General features: G+C 50.2%; 1 protein-coding gene across 2 annotated transcripts in view; it reads right to left on the bottom strand.

Annotated features, from left to right (window-relative positions):
* The window catches only part of LOC111159088 (integrin subunit alpha 9), a 333,563-nt gene that overhangs the window by 246,460 nt on the left and 67,298 nt on the right, over positions 1–19,805 (bottom strand). For both annotated transcript variants that reach the window (XM_022521479.1, XM_022521480.1), the window contains 3 exons: positions 18,548–18,593; positions 11,935–12,089; positions 2,388–2,548 (listed from right to left, as the gene is read on the bottom strand). In XM_022521479.1, the coding sequence (XP_022377187.1) occupies positions 2,388–2,548; positions 11,935–12,089; positions 18,548–18,593 (362 nt within the window). The remainder of the gene's footprint in view (positions 1–2,387; positions 2,549–11,934; positions 12,090–18,547; positions 18,594–19,805) is intronic.

The following is a 19,805-nucleotide window of genomic DNA, read 5'->3' as shown; positions in this document are numbered from 1 at the left end:
GGAATTCTGCTGTCTGCTCCAAGGCTGTGCTCATGTAGCCATCCAGGCAAGCCATTCCAGAATTTCACTTTAGCACAACTGGGTGTCCAGTGATTTGCTTTAAAAGCTCCCTGGGGAAGGTTTCCAGACTCACCCTCAGGAAAGGGCTCTCAGGGCCAGTGAGCACAGAGCTCCTGGTGTCCCAGACACCAAGGAGCAAGCATGGGCATGGGGATATGTAGGGGACCAGTTGCCCCACAGGCTCCAGAGTCCGTGCTCCCACTGGGCCTCTTTGGGGGCTCTGCAGCTCACCCAGGGGAAGGGAGCCCCTGTCAAACATGTTTTGATCCAATGGAGAAGTGCCAAACTGTGGGGTGAAGGGTATGGAGAAGGCTGAATCCTCCAACAGCATGCCCAGTTAAATCTGAATTTCAGATAAACAACAAATCACTTTTTCTATTAATTATTTTTTTTAACATATAATGTATTATTTGCCCCAGGGGTACAGGTCTGTGAAACTTCACAGCACTCACCATATCATATACCCTCCCCAATAACAACAAATCATTTTTAGTGTAAGTTTAACCCATGTACTCTTCTGGCTTCAACAAGAAAAAATGATTTGCTGTTTATCTGACTTTTGGATTGAATAAGCAAATCATTATGTTTCTTTGCTAGACTCTGGTAGCCCTGCCTATCAGGAAGTAGCAGGACCAACGACCCTGGGCAGCCTAGCTCTTCTCCCCGGTTACCCTCAGAAGCCACTACAGAAACAGCACCGCCTTTTGCCGGCACCTCATTACCACTATTCCCTGAGTGCACTCTGCAAAGGCGTGCAGGCTCTTTGGGGCCCTGTCTTGAGCCTGTGACATGCAAGGCAACCATTCTGCCAAAACAAAAAATCAAGTCTCCAAGAGCCCGGAAGGAAAGCATTTGTGGAAGAGACCCAGTATGAGGAAGCCTGAGGAAAGATGCCCCACGTCTAGGAAGTGTGGGGACACCAAGCACAGGCACTGAAATGTCTCGTGGTGTTCAGATGTGAGCCTGTCCTGGGCAGCCTCACACCCTCAAGGGCACGCATGAGCCCATGTAATCTAAGACCTAGACACGTGAGTGGCTGGTTGGCTTAAGAGAAGTAGGAACCACTTTATAAATGGCCTTCACAGGGCCACAGGGCAGCTGGTCTGGGCAGGCCCCAGCACGATCCCGGCAAGAGACATAGTCCAGCCCCCTGAAAACATCTTGGGGGCACGGACTCATGGGCTCTAGGCCAGACTAAGTGCCACAGATATGGAGGGGCATTTCTCTATATATGATCCAGAAGCCTCGAGAAGCAGCTGTTACTCTCCCACTCTGGCACTAGCAACTCAATCACAGAATGAGATTTGAATCTGTCGACTATTTTTACTATTGTCCAGAAAGCCACTGGCTAATGTTAGGTTGAACTACATGAAAATACCATTTTTGTAAGTCAGGAATGTTAGAATACTGGCAATTACATATGGCCCAAACAGATGATAATGCTGAGTGCCTACTAGGGGGACAGACTCCATGCAAGATCCTTTCAGTACTTGTGCCCATTTTAGAGATGCAGAAACTAAGACACACAAAGTTCAAAGTACTCATCCAGCTAGACACACACCAGGTCTGTGTGACTCCAAAGGCCATATTCATTTTACACACCATGTAACAGGTTCACGTGGCTCCTTCTATCTCTTGTGCTCTCTGCCTGTGGGTCAGTGCCTGGCCATTCCAGCAGCCCTGGGCACCACCAGGACTCCCACCCTGCCGGCACCTGTCTACACAGGGGCCACTCTGTAGTTAATCAAAGCCTGGCCTCCTGAATTAGCAGCAAAGTGTATTTAACAAACAATCTCAAGAGAGAAAAACATTTGAAAGTTTATTTAGAGTGAGAGGGAAGAGGGGCCAAAAAAAGCACTCCTAAAATAAACAGAAAGTAATCAAGGGATAAAACCCAAGTCCCACTAGTTTTAAAATGCCTTAACCGTGACTCTGAGCTAATGTGTAGTGGACCACTGAGAAAGCCGTCAGGTGCAGTGTGATCCAGGACCACTGCATACCCAGACACGGGGACTTCTATGGCTCTCCTCTGAGTAGACCACAGAGCTTCAAAATGGGAAGAGGATGTGAAGCCTCCCAAAAGGACAAGCCAAGATCAGGGAGTGTCACTGTTCTCCTGGCCCACTATAACTCCCCTCAGAGGCTGAGATGAGCACAGTAAGATAAAAGGGCTGTCAGACTCCAACTTGAAAAGAAGAAATGTTCTCCTCCTTATGAAATAAAATGTTAGAAATCCGAACATACGTAACACACAATAAAAGTAGGTTCCACTAGTTCTAAACGAATATCCACAGATATCAAAGTGGGAGAAGAAAAAGAGGACTGACCTTCACGTGGGCCACGTAGTGATGACACGTCTCCTCCATGTGGACCAGCTGCAGCTTCTCTGTGATCTGACCCAAGGACTCTCCCAGCAACACAAAGTAGACTCTGGGCAACTGGCCCTTTGCCTTTTTGGCCACATCAGCCGTCAGAACATAATTGAGGCCTGCCAATAAATAAGGACAAGACGTCAGTGAGGACTCACGTGTAGGATCAGGGCCACCTGCACTCCCCCCTCCCAAGCTCGAAAGCACACTTTGTATGCTACCTGCCTCCCCACTGCAACCAAGGGCTGCAGCCCAAGTCAACACCTTCCCAGAAAGAAGCATGGAGCCAGCATCCTCTCAGAATCAAGAGACAATGAGGCCGCCCCTGTCTTCCCAGTGATTCTCTGTGTATCACATGCCATGGCTCTCCCTGTCTCAAACCCCATGAGTTACCAACTGTGTCACCACTATACACAGCAGTAATTAGAGGTACCCAGCATGGTCGGCATCTTGAAAAGAAGACACTGTGGTAAGCCGACAGGATTTGACTAGAACCCGCAGAAATTATCACGGCTACACATAACCCTGAGTCCTATAGTGCAATGAGACAGACACCCAACACAACGGAGCAATTACCCAATAATCCCCAGATGTTCACGTGTGCTCTGTGATGGCGACATCCCTTGGACCTTGTGTCATCATGTCCCCCGAGCACCGACTACATGCCAGGCACAGGGGACAGGGCAGTCCTGCTCTTCCTCTGTTTACCCTCCGAGGCCACCACAGAAACAGCCCCACAGAGCCCTACCCTCTTGGCACTTACACTCACGGAAACTCAGACCAAGGCTAAAGCTGACTTAATTCCCAGGGAGCTGAGTATACGGATGGTGTATAGTAGAGCGCCTGTCATTTGAACAGCATCACGAGCCCGGTGGGGCTTGTGCTCAGGCATACTGAGCTGCACTCCTGAAGAGGAAAACTTCTCGCCTGTTCCTGAACACATAACATCAGTGGGCAAAACCTACCGGGACACAATCTGAAACTTAAAAAAAAGGGCATGATACAAGATGTGCATTGGATAAATGCAAAAGGTCTTACGTTCCTAATTTCAGAGTCAGTCAGTCACCCTACAACAATGTGCGTCATTAGGCAAATCGGGCGTTGGTGTCAACACACCTATTTCTCTGTTTTTCTGTACCACAGCTGAGATCAGTCCTCTGGGACCCTTTCTTATTTTTTAACTGCTTTGTGGATTCAGGGGAATGTGGCACATTTAAAGTGAGAGAGAGGGAACACTCTGTCCCCAAAATGACCAGATGAGGCTGCAGAGCCATGAAAAATAGACTCTGTCCCCACGAACCAGCCCCTTGGAAGCTGCGGCTCTTGCCCCCGTAAAAGCAGCCCACACCTGCCCACATTTAAGTATGCAAAGCAGGGCAGTGAGGATGGGTCCGGCTTTAATAACATCAAAGGCATCAGCCACCGGGGAGGTCCGAGCCAGGAAGGAGGAAAGGGACCAGGACAGGCGTTCTGCAGCTGCCAAGGGGTGTATTTTGGATGCATCTAATGGTTTTCCTGGGCCTCTGCCATCTCGGGGATCTTGCCATGCCGAGCTGGCAGATTCCTGGTCAGCAAGGGCCGCCCTGCCCCAACGTGTTTACTTCAGCAAACAGCTGATTGCCAAGGCAAGGCTGGGTCACTGAGGGACCTGAGACCCGGATAATCCAAGGCAATATAACGAAGAAGAAAAGAATGCCTTTGGGAAAGTAACAAGACAGAGAAAACACGGGAGCCCAAACGAGAGTTACACACCGGCTCCTTTGGCGACACCAGGTAACGGGGCAGATGCATAGAATGTCAAAGCTTCAGGGTAATTGAGGGACCACTGGGTTCCAAACCTTCATTTTTCAGATGAGGAACCAAGGTCCCAAAAAGGAATCAGGCTTGTTCCGGTTCAGAGGGCCCTCCACCACAGAGCTGAGTCCAGAACTCTCCTAACCTCCAGTGCAGGGCTGTTCCTACCATGCAGATTCTTGGGGCAAGTTTTACATTTTTTGAATGCCCAGACAGCAGAACCCAACACATGCAGTGATTCAGAACTGAACTCTGGCCCATGTACTTTCTTCTCATCACAATTTCCCCAAGCAAGAGTGAAACAGTAAGAAAGGATAAGTATAAATGGACTGTGTTTCCAAGTTCTGTTTAGTAAGTCCAGAGCTCGGGATGGGCATTGCTGGAAGACAAGCCAGTCTACGGCTGGGCAAAACCAACACGGCGGCAGTGGCTGTTGAGTGGCCCCTCCCTGGCCTTCCTCCCGGGGCAAGAGCTGCCCTCCCTTGGGAAGGGTGGGCATGGGGAGAACGGAGGGTGTGAACCCTCTTGCCAGTGAGCTCAGAGAAAGCCAGGTAGAAATGATCACAGGAAGACAGAACAGATAGGATCAGTGCCCCACCCACATCCTCTTGGCTTGTACTATTTCTCTGCTGCCCAGTCCAATTGGCCACTGCCAGCACCTGCACCCCCTTTCCTTAGAGCGTTCTCTGGTGGCTCTACCCACATGCATGGCGGACCAGAAGTGCCAGAGAACCAAAGTCCCTGAGACCTCACTACCGCTGGAGCCCAGCTCCCTCATCCCATGGGTGGAGTAACTCGGAAGGGTCTCCCTCATCCCATGGGTGGAGTAACTCAGAGGGGTGCTCCACACGGACTCTCAGTGTTCCCCAGCAGGATTAAGCAACAACACACCTTCTGTTGGACTGCTGTGATGGTTTAATTTATGTGTCAACTTGACTAGCCTATCACCCAATCTGGATATCAATGCAAAGGTATTTTTATTTTTGTTTTTCTAAAGAGTTATTGATTTATTCAAGAGATAGAACAGCAGGGAGGTGCAGGGAGGGGCAGAAGGAGAGGGAGAGAGAGTCTTAAGCAGACTCTACACTGAGCACAGAGCCCGATGTGGGGCTCGATCTCACCACCCTGAGATCATGACCTGAGCCGAAATCAAGAGTGGACGGCTTAACCAACTGCACCACCCAGTGTCCCGGCAAAGGTATTTTTAAATGAGGTTATGTTTAAATCAGTAGACTTCAAATAAAGCAGATCACCCTCCATAATGTGGGTGGGCCTCATCTAATCACTTAAAGGCCTTATGAGAAAAAGACTAAAGTCATCCCGAAAGAAATATTTCTGCCTTCAGATGCTTCCAAACTACAATGTCAAAATACACACATCCGGCTGGTTCTGTTTCTCTGCAGAACCTGATTGACACAACTTCCTTCCCTTCCTGTCTCACTTTCCTACTGGTGCTTCCTGGGGTTGACCACAGTCTGAATCAATCATGTACACCAAATCCTTGACTCAGGCTCTGCTTCTGGGAGAATCTGAATTAAGATGGGGCAGGTCAGGAAAAGGGAATGGATTCAGCCTTCAGTGTGTGTGGATATTTTCCAACATGACTTTAGTCCTGTGATATTCCACCTCACTGTAGAATCTCTGACTGGATACATCCTTCAGACAGCTGAAGAGAAGACAGAAACAACTCAGTTACTACAAACTGAGCTGAGGACCACAACCACTGCTCTGCTCCAGGCAGAGTGCGAGCATGCCAATACGTTTACCTATCAGATTTTCCTAAAACGTTAAAATATACAATCACAGACAGACCAAATTATCCAATTCGCCAAGTATAATCATTCTGGAAGCTTTTCATCTTCATAACTGCCTGGCTAATGCTTCTTCCTGATTTAAAATTTACTTTGACATTTTAAATCACATAAAAAGAAGTCAGTTCCATATCACACTCTCTCTTCGAGAAAAAAGCCACCAGGAGACTCATCATGGGAAGCCCAGCCTGAGTGAGGGGGTTCTCATAGCCATCAGGGTGGCAAGAGGTGCAGAACGTTCTGGAGCCCTGAGTTCAACTGGCAGGTTTAAAAAGTACCTACCCAAGAGCGTCTGAAAGGGAGCCCCAGTGCAAAGAGATACCAGAGAAGCAGCCAATCAGCTGGCATGCTCCAGCAGCCTGGCCTGGTGGGAGGGTGGCTGCCCCTAATTCGAGCCAGGCCAGCCAGTCCCCGTCCCAGGAAGGGTGCTGGTTCTGATTAGCGCCTGCTCCCACCGCACAGTCCACATCCTCAGGTTTTCCTTCTGGCAGCTTGTGTCCATGCCATGTCGAATGATGTCATGTTGATGGAAAAGCTGACCAGCCCCAAGTCATGTTGCAGCCTCCTCCTCTCCCTGCCCCCAGCTGCTTCCCCAGGGCCCCCCATACTGGCCTGGGCCAGGAGGGAGCCAGCTGTCTTGCATCAACTCAGCTCTGGTCAGTCCTAGCAAGTTTTTTATTCATTCCCATTCTCCATCGCAACATGACTTCAGCTATGAAATTCTAACTAATAAATCCTCCTTCCAGACTTACTGAGCTTCCCTTAGAGTCTCCCAAAAGAAGGGAGAGGAAGGATATTTCCCCCTTTACTAGCTCTCCTAAGCTTGCTCCCCACCCCATAAAGGAACGAGGTGGTAATTATTAGACGAGGTTACCCCATACCTCATGTAACATGGATTTGCCTCATTATCCTATCTCCATGCTTCCCAAGACACCAGAATGAACTTGGAGAATGTTACGTGTGCTCTCTGGAGTAGAAACACTCCGTCCTGCCCCCCGCCACCTAAAGCCAGAGGAAGGGTCTGGAGACAAGTCGCCTTGTTTCGACCCTACTTCTGCTGCTGGCTTGGATGACCTGGTGCCATGCTTAGGACCTGGGTTCCACTGCTTGTCCGGAGGCAGGGAGGCACCCCTGCTTGCTCACGGCTCAGGGTGCCAGATCAGAGCACAAAACACAACGATCTAGGGCTCATCCCTCCCTGGTTTTCATTTAGCCCTCTAAGTGAGAGTCTGGAATTGCCAGCTCCATCCCTAGCCCCCAGAGCCTGCCCAGCACATTTCGGCTTTAGCCTGGCCAGGAAGCAGGTAGAGGCTCAGCCCCGGGGCCGGAGCGAAGGGGCAGAACGCTTCCAGGCACAGCCCTCCCCACCCTTACGGCAGCCGGGATGCTCCAAGGAGTGACAGGCTGCCTCCCAGGCCAAGAATGAAGGGATTCTGCCCACTTGGGAAGGGCGGAACTCTTGTTTTAAACTGCTTGGTGAGATGGGTTATAAATTTGTTCTTCGAACAGCTACAGCTGGACACGTGCCTGCACCCCAGCAGGGAAAGGAGGGCCTACCAAACAAAAGGGCCTGGACACATCCAGAAGTGGGGGTTGGGTGAGGGAGCGTCAGCTGTTTGCACTGGACTCCCTCCCTGCAGAACGCAAGCTCCTGGAGGGCCAGGGCTCTGTCTCACTGGCCTCTGCTCTTTGCCCAGGGAGGGGAGCCTGTACTCCGGCACTCTAAAGAGCTTAACTATTTGTGGGGTGCCTGGGTGGCTCAGTTGTTAAGTGTCTAACTTCAGCTCATGTCATGATCCCAGGGTCCTGGGATCAAGCCCCACATCGGGCTCCCTGCTCTGTGGGAAGCCTGCTTCTCCCTCTCCCACTCCCCCTGCTTCTGTTCCCTCTCTCGCTCTCTGTCAAATAAATAAATAAAATCTTAAAAAAAAAAAAAAAAGAACTTAACTATTTGTAGTTAATGACCCAACAGGTGCTTCCGTGACTGGCTGCTGGCTGGGCTAGTTCCCGAAGCTGTTGTCTCTCAGCTCCCAACCCACCCTGCTCTGTGAGGCTGGGTCTGGGCCTCTGAATACCTCTGCTAGCGGGTCTGGGGAGGCTCAACCCAGATGGTCAGCTTGAGGGAGGCTGGCAGAGGAAGAAGGGCTGCATCTTCCTGCCTGCTCCCTATTCCTGTCAGCTTCAGCCGGCAACAGTCTTCCCTGGCAGCTAGAGCCAACTGTAGTTAATACCAGTGTCAGCTTTTCCCCCACTGCACTAGCTGCTACCCCTCCCCCAAGGTTGAGGTCTCAGGTCAGCAGAGTCCCTTCTCCAAGCTTCTAGGTTCTGTTCGCCGCAGGTGTGACCTCTTCTGTTTGTCTACTTGACCAGGGGTCCTCAAGTCTCAGCCCCCTCAGAGGTGTGCTGAAGGGCAGGTGGCTGGGCCCCAGTGCCCCAGGGTCTGATTCAGTTAGAATGTTCATTTCTAACATTCCCACGTGCCGCTGCTGCAGCTGGACTGGGCACTACGCTTTAAGACCTCCCTCCCCCACCGGTGCCGACCAGAAGTGGGGGCTGTTTCTGGCAGTGACTACCAATCAAATCCATGACCTGCTTTCCCAATTCCCGATATTAAATTCTGTCAAAACAACTGGTTTCTGTTTTCCTAACTGGATGCTGCCCTTCCAGGGGCCAAGGCAGAGTCACCCACTATAGAGTCTCTGGAGTTTCCATGGTCCTGTCAGAGGCCATCAGCCAGCCTCGAACACCCTGGAGACCACGTGGGAGCTGTGGTTTCCCACTGCTAAAGCAGATGATGAAGAGGAGAGTGGAGGTCCTTCCCCAGCAGGTCCTACCAAAGAGGAGGAACCAAAGAGGTCAGCCTACAAGTGACATGTAGCATCTATGGCTCCCCAAGCCATCCCCGGGGAGGTCCTGCGGCTCAAGATGCCAGCAGATAGAAAAGGCTTCCAACAGCTCTTCGGAAGTACCCAGCACACACTGCACCAGCCACACTGCACCAATGCAGCCACTCTATGGATGCAACCCAGCCGTGGACATGCAGACACTGAGAGGGGGCCTGGAAGGTCGGCCCAAGGCGGGCTTTCATTTGCTAGGCATTCCATGGCCAAACCCACCAGGAGCCAGGCTCCTCTGCAGCTGCCAGCAAGGGGAGAGAGGAAAGCTCATCACTCTCTGGCCTTGAGTTCCCAACAGAGGCCTGCACAGTGACGCTGAGCTTGGATGACAGCGGAGGGTGGCGGTGCCCCCACCTTCCACCACCTGGAGACCAGGCACCTGATCCTCCTGAGGATGCAGAGCCCAGGCCCTGCCTTCTGTGCTGGACCCCAGGGATACCCCACCACTGTTGGACCCCCACAAGCTACCTGTCACTTCCTTGATTTCTATCACATTTCCTTAAGGGCTGCCTGCTTTTCCCTCCTCAAGTCTCTCCATATTCCACAGCTAGCTCATGTTTTACCAGATTTCTACGAAGATGGAGATCCAGCACCTTGCCCTGAATGCCTGGGGACAACAAAGAAAAACGGATGGAGAATATTCTGCATCGCCCCACTGATACCAAAATTCCTGTTACCATGTATAAGCCTTGATCTAAAGTAAATGTGGAAAAATACTGCTTAGATTGTAAAGGGATGTTTGATTTCAGTGGGAGAGCGTGCTGCTGCTCAGAGTCCAAGACTTGCACATGGGCGGCAGCCCGCCTCCTCCACACTGCGCACTAGAGGCAGGACCATGCGCTATCCACCAGCCTGTTTCTCCTGATATTCCCCGACTCTTCTGGGGTCATGGTTGAGCCTAGACTCCATGATAATTCTGCCTAGAGGTCAATGAAAGGGGCCCCAGTCACTGGGGCCCAGAAGGCCCACTGGCGGGCAGCAGCATGAGAAGACACCCACATCTCCTCCTGGCTCAGCCCACAAACCTTCTAATCAGAGTCCACTCTACCCCCGTCTTATGGTCTGACATCCTTCCTGCTCAAAAACTGGCATCTTGGGTTTCTTCTCGTCTGTTCCTGCTGTACCAAAATACCTTCATTACCACCACAGTGATGTCATTAAAGAGCCTGGAATGGTGTACACTGCTTCAGGATCAAAATAATAGAAACTCTGTAACCCCCACTGGAGGCTCCATGAGGATATGCTTGGCACATGCAGGCACACAATAAACATTTGTCAAATGAACACACACATGAACTATTAATCACTTGCTTATTTTAGAGTTCTAGGAGAGTTCTGCTTATTTTTATACACACCAACATAAACCTTCAACTCAGTTCTTTCATAATGTTTCTTAATGGAGTCCAGCTACATCATGAGTTGGAATTTGATAGAAGACACACCATCTAATTGGGCAGAGGACATAGGAGTCCTAGGACCAATAGAAAAAAATGTTTTCCTAGAGACTGATTAGGGAGGAGATGAGAAAGAGTTTTTGGAAAGCAAAACTAAGTGTGCTCAAACCAGGATTCAACTCCTGGCTTCACCGACAGCTCTGTGACCCTGAGCAAGTACATTTCTCACGGAGCCTGCTCTTTTTCTCACTGGGCTCCACATAAAACGTTTGTTAATTCTTTGTCACCAAGTCCTGAGTGCACGGAATGTTTACATTCAGTTTTGAAATTCCTAAGTTGTTTTTTTTTTTTTTTAAAGAAATCTCTATGAACAAGTTCAAGGTTTGATTGTTGAACTTATTCAAACCATCTGAAGATCAAGATAAGGTATCAAGGAGACTATTAGCCTAGAAGGATTAGCACACTGTTAAATAACGCACAGCTTTCAAGGTGCGGCTGAGAAACAAACTAGAGCACGTGTGCATGTTCGCGCACCCGCGAGCGCACATGAACGCGCACAAACACACACGCGCGGGCGCACACACACACACGCTCCAGATCAGTGCTTCTCGAACGTAAATGAGCACACAGATCCTGCGGGATCTTGTTCAAATGCAGATTCTGGTTCTCAGACCCAGAGCGAGGCCAGAGATTCTACATTTCTAACAAGCACCCAGAGGACGCTGGTACTGCTGGATCCAGGGACCACACTGTGATTAAGGAAGGGAGACACTCAACTCTACAAATGTCTAAGAAATGCAGGAAGTCCAGGTCCTTATTGTTTTTTTGGGTGTTTTTTTAAATTTTCCTAGAATTCTATTTTCTATTATTAAATCAGCCTTCCAAGGAAGAACAAAGCATTTATTAATCTGCAGGAGTGTTCTAGATTCATTTCCTTCAGGTGACCATGTGCTCTTAAGTTCTACTCTGCCCCGATCCTACCTGTTCCAGGGAGTGGACCACTGGAGTTGGGCTAGCAAGCTGGCCTTCTCCAACCAGAGAAACAGCAGGACCTGCTGTCTCTTTTCCGTCATCCGAAGCTGACAAAGCAGCTCCTCCTCTTTTGCAAGTCTAGGGCTTCATAAATTTCAGCATCCTGATCCTACCATCCATCCCTGGTCTCAGATTCCACAGTCAAGGGCTTACGGCCCTGACATCTGGCTGGTGCCCCAGGCTAAGGGGGAGCCTCCAAAGACCCACCACTTCTTTTTTCTAACCAAATGGAATGTTCTGTAAGGGCCAGGCTCCAGTCGCTACCTTTCCACAAGTCCCACTGGCCTGTGACACCTGTGGCCCTGTGAGGTTTCAGTCTGGTCACAGATGTGGGGAAAGAATGCTTGGGGTCAAATGTTATTTGTTCTAGAGCTGGAGGCTACATTAAATTGGGAAACAGAAAAAAGCAGGAACTGTAGAGGGAAAGAGGGTCTGGACTGTGTATCTGCTGCCTGCAAAACCAGCCAGGATGCACAGGGCAAGCAAAGGCTCCAGAAGAATCCCTCAGCGACCATAGTCGCACAAGCCGTCTCCAGCTAAGATGACCGCCCCAAGCCCTGACTCAGGGGCTCATTACCAATGTCTCCTGGAACGTGCTTGCCGTGGAAGCTGAAGCAGGCGGTGACGTTCAGGCAGTTCACAGGCTGCAGCCCGTCGTGACACTGAGGCGCCGTGATGTTGATGGAGGCTGGGAGGAAGATGGAGACGTCCACCGTAATGACGGGTCTCGCCCTGTGCGTCAGGAGAGGGAGGTGACTTAGCCAGGCTCTCAGAACGGAGCAAGAAGTAATCCAGAGAGAGAAATCCTCGGCCTTCAGCCCAGCACTTAACGAAACCATGAAATAACCCGCGAGAGAAGGGCCAATGGGCCCTGTAAATACTTTCTCCTGGTTTTCGACGTGGCTTATTTCCTAATAAATTAATGGTTAACTTCCCAATAGTAAAGGCAAGTAAGTTGTTAATAAAACACATCTGGGTGAAACCATAAATGAACCACCAGATGTTGGGTTATTATTTAAAATTTCACCAATTAAGTTCCGATTTCCATTTTATTAGGAAGATAGTAATATATTTAAGGGGAGTTCCTACAGCGGATGCCAGGACTCGAGAAATAGCTGTACTGTCAGGAATGGCTGTGCCCTTACTGTCTCTGGAAGCATGAGCTGCAGAGTTCCAGTCCCATCCAGTGCGTCAAACCTCGCCCTTCCTTTACTCCCTCAATTCATTAAGCATTTTTCTAAAAGAACTTGATCCACAGAGTCCCAGCTGGTAACAGCGAAGCATTTCAGAGCTGAAGAAATCAACCCACCTGGCCCCAGGAGCAAGTGAAACCCTATAAACATTGGCATGCTTAACACCAACGTAGACGGCCAGCATCCCCACCCACCTGGTACTGGATCGATACACAGCATCCCTCCTGCACCTTCTGGGGATCCCCAGGGTTGGCCGACCAAGCTGACAGTGACTCAGGCCGTCCTGCTGTCATTGCAGGCACCTGCTCAGGGACGGTTCCCCTAAGCTGTGGCTTAGCCTTCTCCCCTCCAGACCTCACAATGAGACCCTTTTACCTCCAGGGAGCCCCAGCCTTCCTGCCACTGGGGTGATATAACAAGATTAAGGGGCATTAGCGGCTTGAGAACAATGACCTTCCTTGTGTACAGTGACCCTGCCAAGAGCCCGCAGCGACAAGACAGATGGGAAAAAGAAACACAACTCTCAGAGAAGAAGGTATTAAGGAAAACCTCAGGGAAAGAGGGAAGGAAGGACACATGTGGCCCCAGGGGGGTGAAGGGTTTTCATTGCTGCCACCACTGCCATGGACGTGGGTTCAAGACTGGGAGAGTTGGGACAAGGGCAAGGGAACGGTGGGTCTCCCAGAGCAAAGCCAGCTGTAAGGCCAACAGACATCAGACAATAGCAGTGCCTGAAAGAAATCCAAGGTCCCGGCCTTCCAATTTTCTTCTGGGTTCATTCTTGTAAGACACTCTAAATAACACAGAAAACAAATGCTCTGCTCCTTGTCAAGAGGACTGAACAGATGCCAATGGACACTCTAGAAAGCCCCAGGTCCTTCCATGGCCAGCTCATGGTCCCTCTCCTGGGAGGCCTTCTCCAGGACTCCTGCACCATCTTCATACCTCCCCTCACTTACTCACTAAGGTCACTGTCTGTTTCCAAGGCTGCTCCACCAGTCCACAGGCCCCTGAAGGACTAGGACCCCCCAAATTCATCCCGATAGCCTCAGGATTGGTGTTCAAAAACCTGAGGTGTGAAATGGATGCCAATCTCACAACAGGCTCAGGGACTGAAAACCACAGGAGCGCCCTAACTTTCACAAAACAGACAGAGGCGCCAGGGAGTGCTGGTCTCCACCCTGTGAGATTTCCACCCTGCCCAGGGCACATGCTCCTTGGTCACCACACGGAAGGAAGGCCTCACCCCCTTCTGCCATCCCAGGGGCCACCCAGTCCCCACTCCCGGCAGAGCCCTACAGAGGAAGGCCGGGGGAGCAGGCCGGGAAAATGACGTCGATGGAGGCCGTCAGCACAGGATCCTCTGAGGTGAGGACAAAGACCTTCAGAAGCACACATCTCACCAGCATCAGTCAGATCAGGCCCTCGATCCTGTTTCAGTTCCAAGAATTGTTCTTGGACCAGGGAAAGCCCAGAAATCTTTCCTGAACTCTCTCATCGCTCCCTTCGAACGGAAGTGGCACCGCACCAGGCGCCCATCGCCCTCACACAGGCCCTGCCCTCTGCAGCTAATCGGAGAGCGCAAAATCAGCAAGGGCAGAGTGGGGCCAGCCCATGGTCCTGCCTGCGGAGGGCCCATCCCTGTGAGAGAAGCAGAGGGGCGCTGAAGGACAGCACCATAAAGGCCTTTAAGACTTAATTTTTAACAAGCTGGTAGCTAGACTACCTCTTTCTGATGACCCCAACAGTTCAAATCCTGATACAGACAGTCCCTGACTTACGACGAATCAGTGTAACAACTTTTCAACCTTATGATGGGCTGACGTGCACTTAGGAGAAACCGAACTTTCAACTGTGAATCTGGATCCCCAAGGATCCCCTTGCTGGTGCTATGTGGAATGACTGGTGACGCTGGCCCTGGGGCCACAGCTCCCAGGCTCCGCCACCAATCACCTACGCTGACACCCTTTCTGTAGCCGCGTGGAGACTCTGTTTGTCACTTCAGGCACAGCTTTCAGTAATTTACGTGAGAGAGTCAACACTTGATTATCAAACCAGCTTAGTGTTGGAGGACTGTGCCCGACCGCAGGCGGGTATAAGTGTTCTGAGCACAGCTGAGGCAGGCCAGGCTAAGCCATGGTGTTTGGGAGGTTAGGGGTAGTAAATATGTTTCCATGTAGGATATTTTCAACTTACAATGCGTTTATCATAACAGTTAGTCCTTCCTAGGTCAAGGTAGATCTGTACTTCCCCTGCATTTACCTCCAGGTAAAACCAGGCAGGATGCCGTCTGATGGAGTATTGCTCCCATCACCCCAGCCTTCTGCGGGGGGCAGTGCTGCACGTGGGACAGACACAGTCGGGCAGACTGAGCGCTGACACCGCCGCGAAGATGGAGGCTACTAAACCAGCCCTGGAGCCATCCCCTCCAGGCAGCCAATTAACATCTGTGTCCTTAACGCCACTCACAGTAAGGTGTGCCCTTTGCGGCAGCCCGAAGGATTCCAGGCCGGTACACATCTGGACTCTCCCTGAGGACGTGTAAGAATGGACATGGTGTGGAACCCCTGGGTGGCTCAGTGGGTTAAGCCCCTGCCTTCAGCTCAGGTCATGATCTCAGGGTCCTGGGATCGAGGCCCGCATCGGGTTCTCCACTCAGCAGGGAGCCTGCTTCCCCTGCCTCTCTCTCTGCCTGCCTCTCTGCCTACTTGTGATCTCTCTGTGTGTCAAATAAATACATAAAATATTTAAAAAAAAAAAAAAAAGGAATGGGCATGGTGTGTTATATGAGCCTGTACATGATTGGTTTCTTTTTCTGGTCTCACCCAAACTCTGAAGGGACTCAAGTTCCACCTAACTTGCTGGTCAGCTAGGCCATGCCTGGGATGCCCACCTCGCTTAGCCAGCTGACGTCTCCAGACCTTCTTGTCCACAGTCGTTCAGCCACATCCAGCACCTTATCAACAGATGCCTTCCTGGCCCCTCAGACACACTCGACAGTCCCTCTGTCTGTTCCTCCCTGGCCCCCCTCTCTAAGGGGTCCCAGTTTGCCTTCCCTGCTCCTGGAAGAGACCTGAGGTGGTCACCCTCACCCACATTCCACGCTGAACCTTGCCCTAGACCTGTTCCAGTGTTGGGGCCTGGCTCAAAGACGAGGTCCCTGCCCCCCATGGCCTATACACCACATCCCACCTTCCTCTCCTCCCTCAACCCCCATTCAGCCTCGTCCCCCTCTCCCTCTGTCTCTTCAGGCCCCAAGGCGAGAGTGGGGTCAGGGCAAGTTTTGTATGGATGACGGTGAAGCTAAAGGGGACCGCCTCTGACTAGTGCAGGACAGGAAAGGGCCAAGGAGAGCAGAAGAGGTTTCAAAGACTCTTGGCCTAATCTCTGAGCCACATGGCAATCCCATTTGCTCCTTGGTAGCCAAGCTTCTGGAAAGGAGTCAAACTTCACCATCTGTTTTCTTGCTTCTCCTTCTCTCTCCCACCCACAGCAATCTGACCTCCACACCTCACTTCTCTTGACCTGCCAGAGCCAAGGACACCACTGTCACCTCCTAACATGACTACGTGGCCCTCTCTGCTGGGTTTGATGCGGGCCAGGGCCCTTGACCACATGACCCTGCCTCATCATCCTCATGGCACTTATCATAATCGACAATTATCTCCTTTTTAAAATTAATAAAACTTCAAGGTCACTTGCTTTCCTCATCCATAAAATGGGAATAATAGTAGTAATATCTATGTCATGGAGTTGTTAAGAAAACTAAGAATTAAAATATGTTCTCTCGGGACACCTAGGTGGCTCAGTCGGGTAACATACAACCTTTGATTTTGGCTCAGGTCATGATCTCGGGGTTGATTCTCTCTTAAGCGTCTCTCTCCCCACCCTTTTTTTTGACCCTGCCCCTCCTAAAAAAATTATGTTCTACCAACAAGAGAACAGAAGAACAAGTTACAGTGTATTCAGTCAGCAGACTACTGCTCAGTAAGGGGAAAAGAGCACCACAGAACGGCTCAGAGGCATCTCAAACGCGTTGCACCGAGTGAAAGAGGCCAGAGCCGAGAGAGTGTGGACTCCATAATTCCATCTACGTGAAATTCTAGAACAGGCAGGACTGATCAACGGCAATGAAAATCAGACCAATGATTGCCCGTCGGAAGGGGGCATAACTGGGAAGAGGCAGGAGGAAACTTCCTGAGGTGATGGAAATGTTCTTTATCTTAATGGGTGGCAGTTACACACGCAGGCACCTGCTTACAACTGTACAAGCGCTATCCTTCAATCAGCAGGCTCCGTTATATGCAATCTATACCTCCAAAGGGAAAGAAAAAACCAGAATGACCAGAGAGAGCTGAGCATGTGGGAGCCCAAGCGGTGCCCGGCATGTGGCAGGCACTCAGCAAACACTGGCTGAATGGGTTGCTTGCACAGTTGCTCTGTGAGACGCACCCGGGATCTGACACACAGTCAAATAAATAAATAAAATCTTAAAAAAAAAAAAAAGGAGAATCTACAGGATATACCTTAAGCCAGATATTCCCGGTTTTAGGAGCACCTTTTCTCAACTGTGAGAGCTGGGGAACGTGTTTTATTCTAGAGGAATCGTGCCAAGCCAAAGCAAGTTGCTCGGGACAGTGAAGAGGAGAGAAGGATGCCACAAAGGCGGTGGGTAAGCTCAGCTTCTCAAGTGTCACCTCAGTCATTGGAGGCTACGTAAGCTGTTTTACCTGAAAGGGGATGGCCAACCCACAGGACGGGGGTGAGGGCTGGGGGATAAAGAAAGTGGAGATCCAGTCATATGGCAACAGTGACATCACCACCTCAGGGACACACAAGCCACTATCAAATACTGAAGGGCTGCTACATGCAAAATATAGAATCAAGAAACAGAATTTTAAGGAGGCACATTTTGCATAAGTTATCTAAGCATTGCTAACATTCATTGACCCCCTACCTGTACTATGCATTTTGCATGTAGTACTAATTCACAGAGTTCTGTGGACCCAGTGAGGAAGTACTACCATTCTCCTGTTTAATGGGCGAGAATCTTGAAAGGCGGGTAACCTGGAGAAACCCGCCTCCCAACAGCAGAGTGGGGGTTCGAACCCAGGCCACCTGGCCCTGGACCTCACCCTCCCAACCTAAGGTGATTCTGTCTCCTTAACAGGTTAACATCCCGAGTTAGCTAGGGTTAACTGGTTCCCTCCAAAGTTTCTAAGTTCTCACCCCTAGGGGCACCTTAAGGGCCGGGTTCCTTGTAGCCAGAGACTTGGAGGAAGGCACTGCTGAATGAGAAGAATCTGGGGTGTGCAGCTCCATGGCCTCTGGGACCCCTTCCAGCTCTAAGATCCCACTGGCCTATTTTAGAAAGTTCTGCCATCAGGTTATTAACAAAACCTAAGAGCTGGCTCCCACTCCAAAGGGTAATTTGGCCTCCTCTGACTCATATGGACAGAAATACTTGGGAGATGGTTCAGGGCAGAATGGCAGCCCCCAGCCTTTGTGGGAGAGAGTCAGGGTGCATGGGCTCCCATCCCACACCTCTGCCTCCACAGGCAAGGAAGTCCTGCTCAAAGGGCAGGAAGCTCCCCGCCCCTGGGGATCTGGGGACTGACAAGGTGGGGATGAAGAGCTGGGACAAGGCAGTGCTTGGGAGCCCCTGAGTGTCCTGGTAACCACAGGAAATGAGGACATCATGTACACACATTCATGAAGCAGCTGTTCAAGGCAAAAGGCAAAACCGCCAGGGCTGAAGCCACCCCAAGCCCTAGGGAGGCTACTGTCCCAGAGCTACAAGCCACTCGAGGCCCGCCAGCTGGAAACTCTGCAACTGGGGTAGCAGACAGCCGCATTTCTACTTTCCGAGCACCTCCAGGAATAGCACGGAGGGAACTGCTGACTGACGGTGAAGAACTTCCCCAACCACCCACCTCACCAAAGTCCAGCCCTCATTGCGAAGAACGCAACCCAAGAAGTGAGAGAGAAGCATCTCACCTTAGAAGAACCACGCTGTCCGACATGAAGGCTCCAATAGTTACATCTGAAAATCAGAAGTATGTAGCATTCAGAGACGTGCTGAAGCCCCTCCCAGCCTACCCACCCCCTGGCAAGGTCCCCAGCCATGGTGGCCCAGCACTGAGCTCGGGGGGGCCCCCAACAGCCTTCCTGTGGGCCACACGGTGATCTTGGAAGAGGGAGAGCCACATTGCCCCACGTGGCAGCCAATCACCACATGGCTTGCTGAGACCTTGAAATGTGGCTGGTATGAAAACCATGAACTAGCCCAAAACTTTTATATTGATTATTAAAATTAATTTCACCTATTCCTTTTTATCTTTTTTATGTGTTTCCTAGAATACATTAAATTATGTATGTGGGTCACATTATGTATCTTTTGGACACGAGTGAATTAGAGAGGCAGATACTTAGAACTAAATGAGCTGGAAAGAAGCTCTAGGTTCTGTAGAACATGTGAATCATCTCTGCTCCACCCCTCACTCCCTGTGACCTCAGAATCTCTCAGTGTCCTTGTCTGTACTGTGGACATAATTATCCTAAGGGTCTTCTTCAAAAGCTGATGATACTTCATAATACTTAAATTAGAAGACATCTATTAAATACTTACTAAATATTAGTTGTTAAATGTAATATTTTAAAAATATTTAAATACATAGGTTAAATCACATATTTAAATCAAAAAATTCAGGAAATACTTAGTATACTACAAACCAAGACCCAAGTGCTAGATGGTAATTTTTTTCTCCTTTTTTTAAGATCTTATTTATTTATTTCTGAGAAGAGAGAGAGAGCACAAGCAGGGGGAGCAGCAGGCAAAGGGAGAGGGAGAGGCAGACTCCCCTCTGAGCAGGGAGCCCAATGTGGGGCTCAATTCCAGGACCCTGGGATCATGACCTGAGCCTAAGGCAGACGCTTAATGACTGAGCCTCTCAGGTGCCCCAGTAATGTTTATTTTTAAGTAACTTGAATTATAAAGTATATACTCATCTAGTAGCTCTCTGCCTTTCTTCCCCTCGAGTATAAACTCCTTAGTCCTGGGGTTCCCATTACCACCTTACAGAAGCAAGCATCTGAATCCAAGACAGACTGAATCCCTGTGTCTATACAATGTCCTCAATTAAGGAAAAAGAAACAGCAAATCCATGAATTGTAGGGCTGCTAAAATTTCTGCACTTGGGTATGCTTGTTAATTTTGCTGTTTTCCAAGCCTTTTTGAGTTGACTAGATGCTTGAA

Source organism: Enhydra lutris, unplaced genomic scaffold, assembly GCF_002288905.1.
Source record: "Enhydra lutris kenyoni isolate GAN:26980312 unplaced genomic scaffold, ASM228890v2 scaffoldscaffold66, whole genome shotgun sequence".
NCBI classification, from domain to species: domain Eukaryota; kingdom Metazoa; phylum Chordata; class Mammalia; order Carnivora; family Mustelidae; genus Enhydra; species Enhydra lutris.
The sequence above is the reverse complement of the archived record's forward strand: the minus strand, read 5'-3'. Positions and strand labels throughout refer to the sequence as shown.